General features: G+C 38.6%; 1 protein-coding gene across 10 annotated transcripts in view; it reads left to right on the top strand.

Annotated features, from left to right (window-relative positions):
- The window catches only part of VPS13B (vacuolar protein sorting 13 homolog B), a 478,347-nt gene that overhangs the window by 58,404 nt on the left and 406,262 nt on the right, over window positions 1-13,681 (top strand). For all 10 annotated transcript variants that reach the window (XM_083824116.1, XM_083824118.1, XM_083824115.1 and 7 more), the window contains one exon: window positions 11,636-11,904. In XM_083824116.1, coding sequence (XP_083680242.1) covers window positions 11,636-11,904 — 269 coding nt within the window. The remainder of the gene's footprint in view (window positions 1-11,635; window positions 11,905-13,681) is intronic.

Below are 13,681 nucleotides of genomic sequence, written 5' to 3'. Positions count from 1 at the left end.
TGTCAGAAGGGTCAGAAATTAAACTATGGTTGCAATGACAAGAACTACCAAGTAGGAAATCTGTAATTTCCTATGCAATCTTTGTTCAACTATGCTGTACTCAAACGCTATTCCACTAATATTCCACTTAATTATGTGATCGTGTATTTTTGACAGAATTATCCCTTCAGAACACAAAACAGATGGCAATTGTTGTGTTGCCAAGCCAGAGCTGTAGAAACTGTTCTGGAAGTCCATTTCTATCTTTACTACAAAGTAGTCTGCTGCATGTAGCCTAAAACTGTTACCAACAGTTTTTCTTTATGCCATTTATGCTTGTTTTCTGCGTTAGAATTCAATATACGTTTGGAGGCATACATGTGCACATGCATGCACGTGTACCATGTACACACACACAAACAAAACTTTTTGATACCTAATGATTTTTTTACTCACATTCAGTGCCAGTATACGAGTGCCAACATTACCGTGTTATCCATACCATCAGTTTGTGAGTTAACTTTTTTTCTTTTTCTGACTTCGTATTATATCTGTGAATGGTAAGGAAAAAACCCGCTTTCCTCCTCTTGAACACTTCATGATGCATTTGTCATCACAGTTTCCAACCACAGATTTGAACTTTTCTGAGGAAACTTCAAATATGCTACTATTTTCAGAAAAAAAAAAGGGAATTAATAAAAATAATAAATGACTTGCAATTTATCTACTGAGCTATATTAGCCACACTTTTTTTCAAAAGTACCATGTTATGAAATCCAAGACTAATTACACTGGAATTGTGCCTGAATTCTTTACAGTTTAGCAATGTACTTAACCTACTTTATAGGTTATGTTTTTATAACTCTTTGAAAGTGTTCTGAAGATTCATTAAGTAGTTCAGCCCAGTAATTATTAGGAAGCAGTCCTAACCATTTCAGTTTAAAGAATTTATCTATATCTTCGTCTTCTGAATAGAATTTCTTGTATTGTTGTCACCTGAATTCATCAACTATGCATATTTAAGGGTATTCCAGCAGCAATTTGAAGTGTTGTTGTATGCCCACATGTAAGAATAGGATCCTGAAATTTGGCAGCAGGGTTAGCCTGTGTCATGAACGTGCGTTTTGCTGCCTCTGAAGAAAATCTACTTAAATTCTGTTATGCGGAAAGCATTCAAAATACAGAGGTAAAAATTATGGGTCAGAAATACATGTGGAAACTGCCTTCAGTACTATGGGTGAATTCGCTTAATACTGCATGCATGATGAACCATGTTCCAGCTCAGGGCTGAACAGGGCCTTCGCTTCTGAGGATTTGAGACTTGTCTGCATTGTGATCTTGAATGTCTTGGTAGTACAAAGAAGGAAATTGCTGTGTTTCAGTGTAAAAAGATACAAAAGTTAGAAGGGTTTGGACAAGAGTATGGCAGTGGTAGCTGTGGGGGACTGGGGCTTGAAAATAGGCTTTTGGTTTGTCAGGTAAAAAGGACTAATGTAAATAGAAATGAAAATGACTTTGGCATGAAAGAGGACAGGAAGCCAGGATACATCAGAAAAATGGAATTTAGTTGGATGGAATTGCTGAGGTTGATGATCTAAGGCTGAAATACTGTAACTTTTTTAATGAAGTATGATACTGAGAGGTTTGAGCAATAGGAAAAGCACAGGAAGAGGAGGTTTGGCACTTCTTGAACAAAGAAATCACAGAATGGCTGAGGCTGGATGACTCTGGAGGTCATCTTGTTCAATTCCTGCTCAAGCAGGAACACCCAGAGCAGGTTGTCCAGAACCATGTCCAGGCAACTTCTGAAGACTCCAAGCAGGGCGACTCAGTGCTGTCGCCTGCACAGCACAGAAGCGCTTCTGGTGGTTGGAAGGAGCCTCCTGTGTTCCAGTTCATACCCATTGCCTCTTGTCCTGGCACTGGTCACCACTGAAAAGAGCATGACTCCGTCCTCTCTGCACCCTCTCTTCCTGCATTTATAGGCTTTGATCAGATCCCCTGCCCCAAGCCTTGTCTTCTCCAGGTTGAACTCTCCCAGCTCTCTCAGATGCTCCTCACAGGAGAGGTGCTCCAGGCTCTTGGACTCCTTCCAGTATGTCCACATCTCTCTTGCACTGGAGAGTCCAGAAATGAGCATGGTGCTCCAGGCTCACCAGTGCTGAGCAGAGGGGAAGGATTACCTCGCTTGACCTCCTGGTGATACTTTGCCTGATGCAGCCGAGAACACCATCAGCCTTCTTTAGTGACAAGGGCACATCGCTGACTCATGTTCAGCTTGGTGCCCACCAGGACCCCCAGGTCCTTTTCTGCAGAATTGCTTCCCAGCTGGGTAGCCCCCAGCCTGTGCTGGTGCCTGGGGTTGTTCCTGCCCGGGGTGCAGGACTTTGCAGTTCTCCTTGTTGAACTTCATGAGGTTCCTGTCAGACCACTCCTCCAGCCTGTTGCCAGGCAGGCATTCATCCTGCCTCTGGATGAATGGTGTTCACGTGAATCAGCTGCTCCTCACAGTTTTGTCATCTGTGAGTTTACCAAGGGCGTATTCTACCCCATCACCCAGAACATTAATGAAAATGTTAAGTAGGACTGGACCCAGTATTGGCCCCTGGCTAACTCTGCTCATTACTGACCTGAAAATAGACTTTGTGCCACTGATTCACCACCCTGTAGGCCTGGCTGTTCAGCCTGTTTTCGATTCACCTCATTGTCTGCTCATCCAGCCCATACTTCAACAGCTACTTTGAGACTGGGTGTTGGGAAAGGTTTTTCACTGACAGGGTGATCAGGCACTGGGACAGGCTCCCCAGGGAAGAGGCCACAGCGCCGAGCCTGCTGGAGTTCAGGAAGCATTTGGACAATGCTCTCAGACATATTGTTTGCTTTTTGGGTGGTCCTGTGTGGAGCCAGGAATTGGACTCTGATCAGTGTGGGTCCCTGTCAACTTGTGATAATCTATGATTCTATAGGTTGTTATGGGGAACAGTGTCAAAGGCCTTACTGAAGTCCAGGAAGACAATATCCAATGCTTTCCCATCATCTACCAGGCTGGTCATTTCATTATCAAAGCATATCAGTGTGGTCGAACAGGACTATTCCTTGGTGAATGTATGCTGACTGCTCCTGATGATTTTCATGTCCTTTTTGTGTACCTGGAAATGGTTTCCAGGTTTAGCTGTTCCATCATCTTCCCAGGGACCGAAGTGAGGCTGACCAGTTTGTAGTTCAGTGAGTCCTGCTTCTTGCCCTTCTTCAAGATAGGAGTGACATTTGCTTTCCTCCAGTCATCAGGCACTTCTCCCATTTGCTATGATTGACCAAAGACTATAGAGTGGCTTCACAATCTTATCTGCCAGCTCCCTCAACACTTGTGGGTGCATCCTGTCAAGGCCTATGCTGTAGGGAACCTGCTTTGGCAGGGGGCTTGGAGCCCATGATCTCTTTGAGGTCCCTTCCAACACCTACAATTCTGTGATTCTGTGGACTTCCAAATGTCCAAACAGTGGACAATACAAACAGTGGGCTAAAAATGAAAATGAAGAAGTGCAGAGCAGGTGGGTGGTAGCATAGCTGAGATGTGTCTGCACAATGAGTTGCTGAGCAAGAAGCTTGGTACAGATGCGAGAGGCTGGGATCAAGAGTATGAGCTCAGTATGAGCTGCTGAGCTTCTGAGGGTGGTTTTAACAGTTCCGGGTGCTGCCTCTGAATGATTGCCTTGAGATCCATGCAGATCTGATTGTAACATATGGAGCATGTTTCTCAGGTGTAAAATGGCAATAATATAGTTCCATTCCAAAGGAATATTGTGAAACTTTCTATTATTTGTAAAGCACACTGGCCCTGCTGTGATCTTTACTCTTTCTTAAAAAAAAAAGGAAAAATCAAGAAGTCGTCTGTGAATGTGAGTAGTTAACACTCTTACAACACTAAACAGAATAAAATGTTGCACAGATCCTACGCAACTCGGATTTTTAATGTACTGAAGTACTCCTTTCTGAAAACTCAGTGGTAAGAACAGTAGCATGGGGAGTGTTTAGGATACTAATGGAGCAAAAATTAGATCAAGAGAATGAGTTTAATATATTGTCAACTTTGGGTTGAATTATATTTGGGTTGACTGAGAAAACCAGCTGCAAATAATTTGCGATAGCAAGAAATTAGAGGTGAGCATTACTTGTTGGAGAAGGGGTTGATTCTGCGATAAAGTACTAGGATAAAAATGAGAGAATGGAATTAGATTTACTTATCCATGTTTGACTGAGGAAATACAGTTGGGCACTTTATTGAAGAGTGGGTAGATGAGAGTTATCAGTAAACAGTGGAGAAAATGGTTGCCAGTTTGGCAGAGTTGATATCAGGATAAAAGGTTGTGTGTGTGCCAACTTACATTTACCCGTTATTTCTCTTGTTGCTGCACTTTTTGTGTGTTTTCTCTCGAGGATCTGAGACATGGAGATGCGTGTATTATTCTTGCGAAAGACTGGGGTACGCTATGCTCTTTGGGCTCCTCATCTTTCCGTGTGCTCTGGAATGAGCAGTCCATGCAGGAAAGCCAACAGTCATTTTTTTAACTCCAGTCTAGCTCTGTTATTGGAGTGTCTTCCTTGCCAATACGCTTTGATAACCTCCCAAGGAAACTAGGTGTACTTGAAATTCATATTTCAACAGGCTGTAAAGACGCAATGTAGATAGATAGCAGTTTGTGGGATCAGTGCATTGCGCAGCTGTCTAACAGCCAGTGTGACAGTGAATAACTTCGTTGTAGGCTTCTGTGATAGTGCATTGTAAGTGGCTGCTGAGATTCCATATGCTGAGGATGGGTATCAAGTTCGTTGTATGGAGATGGCCTGATTTCATTAGTTTGGAATATACGTTTAGGCACATAGAATTGCTTGCATCTGCCAACATCAGTTAAATGAGCAGCAGTTAAAATGAGTAGCAAAGAAAAAAAAGTTAAAATTCCAAAATTATAAAATGCCTAAATTAGGGAGCTAAAATTTGTTTATATTAAAAGTTTTAATTGTTTAGGAACTGTAACTTTTTATGTGGAGAATTAGATTTCTCTGAATGCATTTTTAAAATCTATTTTATATTGTCTTGCAATTTTATTTTTTCTTGAAAAATATTAATACTCCTTTTTGAGTAGAAACCAACAAATCTAATTACATTTTTGAAGGGCACTGGCATCAGTCACATGTAGACCTTTTGTTTTTACTTATTGCATAAAAGCTTAAATAGCAGATTTCTTTTTTGCTGCTGATTTTAAAAGTGGTTTAATATAAAGGCTGAATATAAGCATTTTCTTAATGTTTCCAGTGAATAAAGTGTACTTCCAATTGTTCTCTTTGAACTTGTGTGCAGGGTATGAAACAAAAACACTTTCCAGTTTGTCATTCAGTTTGGCAAGGCAAGACAACTAGCACCTTCTTCTCTCTGTTGGAGATCTACACTGAACATACCACTTTGAGCTTAGTTGTTTTGTAATTTGTACTTCAACCCAGAGGCTCTTGCCCTTTTATTGTGGCATTTCAACTTGTTTGATCTCCTTTGTCATTAAAATAGAACGACCTCCTACCTCTTGCCCTGCTTCTGGTGTTTTGGAATTACTATCGCTTGTTTTGTAGCTCACCCTTAACTAACTCTTACGCATCTGCTCATAATTTTATTGAGGTTAGGATATTGTTTAAATGATGGCTATTTTTAAATAATTGATTAACAACCCCAAGTAAAATCATGGGGAGCACTGTAGAGTGATTCGTGGTGGTGTTTCAGCACTTCAGAATTGTGGCATTATTCTTTCCAAATTTGTTAGGAAAATTCCAATTAAGGTGATTCGTTCTTCCCCTCCTTCCACCTTCTCTTGTCCATTAGTTCTACTGTAATGTAGTTTCAATTTACAGCAAGACAAGACAGCTGGACATGGAGAAGCTTGGGGAAGTTTGTTTAAGAGATAAAGGTACATGGCTTGAAAAAGTGGGTTCCCTGGAGTTGAACCTGAAGCTTTCAGATGTTGCAGTAACAGTCCATACCCAATGGACTGTATAACTCAGCGGTAAAAGGGAATTACATTTTTTCCCCTTGATTTATGGTAGTTTCTAAGGTGGGAGCTTATTCTGGTCTAGTAGGAGTCGGAGGTTTCAGTTTAAGGAAGATGATATTCTGGCTGCAGGAATAAGAAGAAACCTTTGGCTTACTGTTTTGCCATCCTGACTACCTGAATCACTGCAGCAGGTTGTCTGCTACAAAATGAAAGCGGTATCTCTTAAATGTGTAAAAGTACTGTCCCTTGAACGTGTGGCGTTGTAATATCCATGGTACAGCTATGATGGCATCAGATTTTCAACTAGAAAGTGTTGGGGCTAGGTGGAGTTTGCTTTTAAATGGAGATGCGGAATACCTTTCAGACTAGAATTTGGTACGTAGGATTTTAATTTCTGCTGGTGTTAATGCCACTTCTAGTTACACGTCAGCTCCTTAGTTCATACTGCTGTGCTAGTGCACTGCATGTGCAATAGGACACAAGACATTATTTTTAAATATGTACTATGAAGTGAAACTATTTAAACATCAACACGTTAAGCTATTAGCATAGTGAATATTACAGGTTATCTTGTGGGAGTCAATTTATTGTCTTTCTGTGGTGTAGATCCATAATGTGTATCTTCTTTTGAATAAAATTCAGTTTGGCAACACTGCCACTGAATAGCTGTATAAACATATTAGGGGCAACTTTTACAAACATTGAACTTGTTTTTTTCTGTACATCAGTCATTTCTATGTGTTCTTTAGATAATAAACATATGCAAAGGAAAATGGTACAGAAAATGTTTATTACTCTGAAAGCATATAGGCTACTATATTTGAGATTCCCCAAGGACAGTTCATGCTGCAGGGACAAATTTAAGGTTTGTTGTGTTCTCTAAGTCAGCACCAATGCTGTTGTCACAAGATAACTCCACTGCAAACCTCTCTTTTTCTATTCTTAGCATGATTAGTTCCAGAAGTTATGATTACACAACTAATGATATTGTCATTGTAGCAGTGAGTTTGCAGTGGCTTCTTTAGCTTATAGCAGTTAGAACATGGACGAGGAAATTGATTTTAATATCTACATTATTTAATGATACAAGAATGAACATCTACAGCTGTGTTCTTGAAGTACTTATTAACTTTAATTTGTGCATTTCATGGTTGATTCAGCCAGATGAAAATTCATGTTATTGCCAGAAGGGATGGTGATGCATTCCCTCCTGCTTCCCCCTGTGCCAGCACCTGTATTTTTGTAGCCACGGGCAGAGCTGGATCAGGGACCTTACCTGGCTGAAAACTAATACAGGCAGAAAAACAAGTAAGTACAAAGAGTAATTTTCTGCGCAGTTAATTCCAGATTTTGGATGGGAGATGCTGGTTTCCAGACTCTTAGTCAGAGATACCTTAAGTATCTCCAACCGTTTAAAAGTGAATTTCCAAAGATCAAACTCAATCTGAACATGGAAACAGATGCAGCCATGCCATATGGTCATTTAATTTATATAAAATTTATTTCTTAACTGGAATCACTGCCCTAAGCTATGAAGCAAAGTTCTTCCACTGTGATCTTAGCTATGGTAGCTAGAAAGGGTAGAGACAGAAACTTGACAAGTGGTGCATAGCATAATGTTCCAATGTGCTTCTGGCCTTGTGGTGGTGGAAGAGTTCCTGTAGGTTTTCTCTCTTGATGACTGAATAATTTTTTGCACTATTCTTTATTCCCTTGCAGTATACATTAAGACAAAGAAATTTCTTAATGCTGAGATAAATAGTCAAAATTGAGATTGTACAAGTTCCTTCAGTGTTGTAAGAAGATGCAGAATAATCATCCTGTTTCAGTAGTGCAGCAGAATTTCCATAGAGGCTCTGTATCACAGCTGTTCTTGGGTTATAGCTAGCTTAGGTGTGTATGAGTACTTGTGATGGTTTAAGGTAAGTTGTTAGTCTGCTTCCCTGCAGTCCCTCACAGATGAACGTTATTTGACACCACTGGCAAAAAAAGGGACAGCTGATAAAATGTGTCCTTATCCAAAGAATTTTTGCTCCTTAAGAGTTTCTGTGCCTTTTAGATGTTTAGAGAATCACTGTTAATATTGTGTGGGTAAATTTCACACTGGTAAAAATCAGTTGTGTTGTGCCAGGTTTTGAAATTTCTTGGATTTATGGCTTCGATATAAAGGATGCAGTACGAGACAGTTTCTTTTATTTCTTGTGTCTTGCATATGTATCAGAGGTTCATCTACCTTGTTCTGCTTTTGAAGGAACATATACACATGCCCGGTCACAATTTTAGTGCTTGCTGTGATTAGGGTAGTCACATAATGAATGAATAAAATACTGGGGAGAAGAAGCGGAAGGAAGAGCAGAAGACTGAGATTTGATTATTGTGTAGTGTCAGCGTTTGAAAATGTAGCATGTAGAAGTATAAGCACCAGTGAGTAATGATTTTTATCCCAATTTTCTTGTTTTTCAGCATGATAGGTTTTCCTAAAAGGTAGCCATTAAGAGAATGGGGTCTTCTGAACTTCCAGAACTTTGCCTTCTGTTGTGGCTTAACCCTGGCAGGCAGCAGCTCAGCACCATGCAGATGCTCGCTCGCTCTCCCCAGGTGGGATGGGGGAGAGAAACAGAAATGGAAAAAGTGCGAGAACTTGTGGGTTGAGATGAAGAGAGTTCAGTAGATAAAGCAAAAGCCACGCTTACAGGCAAAGCAAAACCAGGAATTCATTTGCTACTTCCCATCGGCAGGCAGATGTTAAGCCATGCCCAGGAAAGCAGGGCTCGTCCTGTGTGATGGTTTCTTGGGAAGGCAAACACCATGACTTGGAACATCCCCCCCTTCCTCCTTCTGTACCCCAGCTTCTATTGCTGAGCGTGATATGGATTATCTCCTCAGTCCATTTGGGTCAGCTGTCCCAGCCTCCCTGCTGGCAGGGCAGTGTGAGAAGCAGAAAAGACCTTGCAACAACTGGGAGCGTTCTCACCACTATTTTCATCAGAAATCCAAAACCTAGCATTATACAAGCCTCTGTGAAGTCAATTAACTACATCCCATCCAAAACCAGGACACCTTCTTTAGTACTGCAGGCCTTCAAAGTATACTTGAGGTGATTGGATCAAATAATTTGTATATTGTGGAAGAATTAAGAATGCATAGGTGGCCTATGAATTGCAGTGCTGACTGAGAAGCTTTAGAAAAAAGTTGGCAAAAGGTTTTATTCTGCTAATACTGTATAATAGAGTTATAAGACTAGTATAAATTCTGCAAGGATAGGATTTTTTTCTGATTTATGTTCTATTCCTTTTGTTGTTAGGCTTTACACAATTTACTGTTTCTTACAGAGTTATAAAAAAAAATCTGCAAGGAACTGATGGAACTCAAAGAGAGCTTGAATTATCTGAATATAGATTGTCTGAATATAGATGACTCATTTTGTCATCTCATCTCTCTCTATTACAAGCCTTGACTTTATTTATTTTGCTTTTCACTTTATTCTTCATTTTACTAACAAATATTTTGTGCTGGTTTGATTTATTCCTCCTTCCTCTCCATATGTCTTGTGGTGTTTTTGCTTTGATGCCCTTTCTGGCGGCTCTCTTACTTGAAGGTGGTGGTGACGCAGCATCACAGCGTAAGGTAGCGTGGGGGTTTATGTGTTCAAAGCCAGCTCGAGAAAGGCAAAACTAGTGTTTTAGGGATGTCGCTCAACTCTTTAGCTCAAAGCTTCCCGACATTTCAGTTTTAGCAATTTATTATTATTATTGAATAAGACAAAGATACTACTGTGCACCCTTAACTTCACATTAGCATAGGGTTTTTGTCATTAGATTTCAGTCATACATAGTTGCAGTTGATGTAGTAATTAGCGTAGTTAATTAAAACCACAGAGGCTTTATGATTCCAAAGTACATACTCCTTCATGTATTATGTATTATAAAGGAATATAGATTATGATTGTTCTTCGAGGTGTTTAGAGGATGTTGTGGGTTGCTTTCTCGGTGTGTTTGTCTGCATTTTGACTGATTACATAACGGTTGTGGAAAAGTTAGCGATAGAAGGTAGGTGTGTCTTCCTCTTACATCTTCTGTCTCATGCTATATAGATACAACCGTTTCAGTCTATTTGCTGTTCTGTCTTATTTTAATGGCTTCTAAAATGCTAAGATATATTATAAAACAAACTTGTGTTTGGCATCTTTTTACTGTTGTACACATGCTGCAGCAAGAGATAATCTAAATGATGACTTAATAGGACTATATGACGTAATATGACTACATAGACCAAATATTGTATATTCTAAAATAGATAATTATATAATACATAATTATATGATATATAGTATATGTTATATATATTATATAATATGATTACATAGGCCAAATATTATATATAACCCACCTACGACACTTCCAAAGTTTTTCTTTTCCACCATTTCTTCTGTGTTTCTTCCTCTGCACAGTCTAGGCTAAGCTATTCAAGTCTGCTCCATATCAGTTCTTTTTGCTTCTGCTTCTGACTGTCCTGCCTCTTGGCCATTTCCAAGACTTTGTGCACCCTTTCAGTATTTCCTATATTTCAAGATTTATGTTTAGATTCAGAACTGATCTCTGAAAATATTTTTAAGGAAAGAGGTAAGGAAGTTTGCTTCGCCCTTCTGAGATGCCTCCAAGAATGTGCAGAGCATTCTCATGAGGGTTTTTTCTTTCTCCTGTCCTGCCAGTGTCCAAATAATTTGGGTACCTGTTGATCCTTATTCTAATGTGAAGACTAAAGCTTTGAAGCTTGTAAGAGTGGGTCCTCTGAGTTTAAAATGAGCAAGTAAAAATGGGATATGCCTATCTCTGTTCTGTTTAATACTCTGTTCAGTATTATTTTCCTGAGAGAACAGTGCTACATCATGCACTCCGTATGGTAACTCTGAAGTAGTTAATACCTCTCTGGAGTCCCATAAGAGTGATGATGAAACCAAATAGGCTAAGTTAACTGTGCTGCGCACAGTGTTACCCACTTGGATCATGAATCATGGGAGAAATCCCTGTATTGTTCTGTATGCTACCTTTAATGTTTTTTCACAGGAAACCCATGTTTGGCTTATTGATTTATAGGTGCCATACTTGTGCTTTTTGCAGAATGCAGATAAACCTGTATCTTCCTCTACGTGAAAAGCTGACTTAAAGGAGGTTTTCAACCTTATTTTTGGAGCTGTGTTGTGTCTACATTTTCCTTGCTATGGCTTTTTCAATTGAAGTCCTTTACTATTGCATTTTAAAATTGAAAACTGAAGGACAATAATATATCATTATTTAGTAGGATTTAATTTGCAACTTCAGAAGGACCTTAATGGATGAACTCTTGAAAGCATGTGGTATAGAAGACAAATTCTGGTGTCACTGCAAACAATAAAATTATTGCAAAGAGGAAAATGTTAGTGATGTAAATAAGCATTTGGAAGCTTAAGTAGAAATTTTTGATTTCTAATTGTATGTTCTACCACTATACACCTAATATCAGTGAATGGTACGTGGAATCTTGTCCTAGATAAATTTTGCATGCTATACTTCTGAGTATAATAAATGAACTTTAAAGCATGGTTGATTTGAAATTTCACTTAGCTCTTGTTTTTAAAGGTACGGAAGATGAAACAGGCTCAGTGATGCAATATCCTACGCAGTATATTAATCAAGATCCTTATCTGCATCAAGATGATGATCAGCAACAAGGATGGGTTTCTTGGGCCTGGTCTTTTGTTCCTGCCATTGTGAGTTATGATGATGAAGAGAACAGTTCTGGTGGAATCGATGATGGAACAATGCTCCATCAGCAGAAATCTCAGTCCCTCAAGGATCCTATTATTTCAATTGGATTCTACTGTACAAAGGCAACAGTGACATTTAAGGCAAGTATTTGAGTTCATATTTGTCATATTTGAGTTCATTGGTTTGTTGTGAAAGTGCGTGAAGACTGTATGAATGTATTTACTGTTTGATTTGAGACAAGGGACATTACATGGATGGAATAACAAAAAAAATGAGGGGCAATGAATATTGAAAGTTCATGTCACATCATAATTAGGTGGTTTGGTTTGCTATTTGAGGTAGAATTTAACTGCAAACATTTAATCTTGAAGAAGGGAAACCAGTTAATATACTTGGATGAATATTTTTGAGGGAGGGAAGCTTAAGAGGATTTTTGTGAAAGCTTATTGCAGTGTTCTATCCATCTATCGCTTGTATAAATGTATTTTATAATAAAAGAATTTTAGCTTGGTAGAGCTTGTTCATGAATGCTGGAGCAATTTATTTCCTTTGTTTTCCTTTTTTCCTTATAATATGTGCAAATGTGAATTCAATTGAAATTTATTTTGAAATTATTATTCTTTTTTGCTCTAATCAAATCTCTAAGTAGTTGTTGGGTTTTTCTGATACTTTGTGTTTGCAGAAGGGAATACAGAGTTAGAACAAGACACTGAAATACACTGACAGAAATTAGAAATCAAAGTTCTGATTTTGTAAAATACTTTTAATACATGCCTTTGAGACATTTGGATGAAGTGCAATGATTTCATAACCCTTAGATAATGTTAGTGCCTGCTTTATACACTCAGAATCATCAGAACCTCCTGTCATTTTGCCTGTTTGGCTTGCCAACTGTGCAAAAGTTAGTGCTTTGAGTGGCTCCACGGCTACTTTCTCTTAGCTGTTTTTGTTTGGTGGCATAGCAGAGCATTTAGCTGCTCAGCAGCTGGCAGAAAGGATGAAGCAAGTGACTTTGACAGTTGCAAGTATTCTGTTCATGTTTGAAGTCTTTAGTCTCCTGGCAAACTTGGTTGCAAAAGTTGAGGATGTGAAGCATCAGCAAACATTCAGTAATGTTCTTCTGTCAACCTGCTTCAGCCTTCGTTGAAAAAAAAGGCTAAAAATAAATGATGTAGAATATTTCTTCTGCCTTTAATTAAACCTCTGGGACACCACTAAAAAAAAAACCCTCAAAATTCTCATTATCATGGTTCAGATTGGACTTTCTTTTGTGCTTTGTCATAAAGTATTAGTTTTATGTACTCTTTCCGGACGTGAGAAAACTTGTTCAAACAATAGGAACATGTTTTTTGAACAGAAGTTACTGGATTGGGCTTTCCTAATGTTTCTTTGGCAAGCTTGTGCATTTTATATTAGGAAGTGATAAAAACTGCTTAAAATATAACATCTTAAATTCTATAAATTTTAAATGAGAAGTATGAGACGAATATGGTGACAGTTAGGAGGAAAACAGAATTCATTGTTCTACTTGCATGCAAAGAATGTATGGAATTAATTTGTGGTTCATATTTTGGTTAAAAAATAAGGTCAAGTTTCTGCATTAGCATTCTGAACAGTTGATATCATTCCAGCTAAAAATCATGCCAAATTAAATGTTGCATTTTCTAATAATGGTGAAAATGATTCTTGTAATGTCTGAGTTCTTTTAATCAATTAATTGCTTTTCCTCTGCAATAATTGCATACAGCTGAAGGGTGATCAGTGATTTTTTTAAATCCAATTTTCATGGACATTTGGATTACAAAATTTTACTTTGAAACAACAACCATGTGTATCAAGTCTCAAAAATAATAATGAGAGCTTGTGGATATTTTATATAAAAATTAGAACTATTTAAGCTGTTTAACATAAAAATAT

The sequence above is a fragment of the Anser anser genome, assembly GCF_964211835.1.
Source record: "Anser anser genome assembly, chromosome: 2".
In the NCBI taxonomy this organism is placed as follows: domain Eukaryota; kingdom Metazoa; phylum Chordata; class Aves; order Anseriformes; family Anatidae; genus Anser; species Anser anser.
This window is presented reverse-complemented; position numbering and strand designations above follow the sequence as displayed.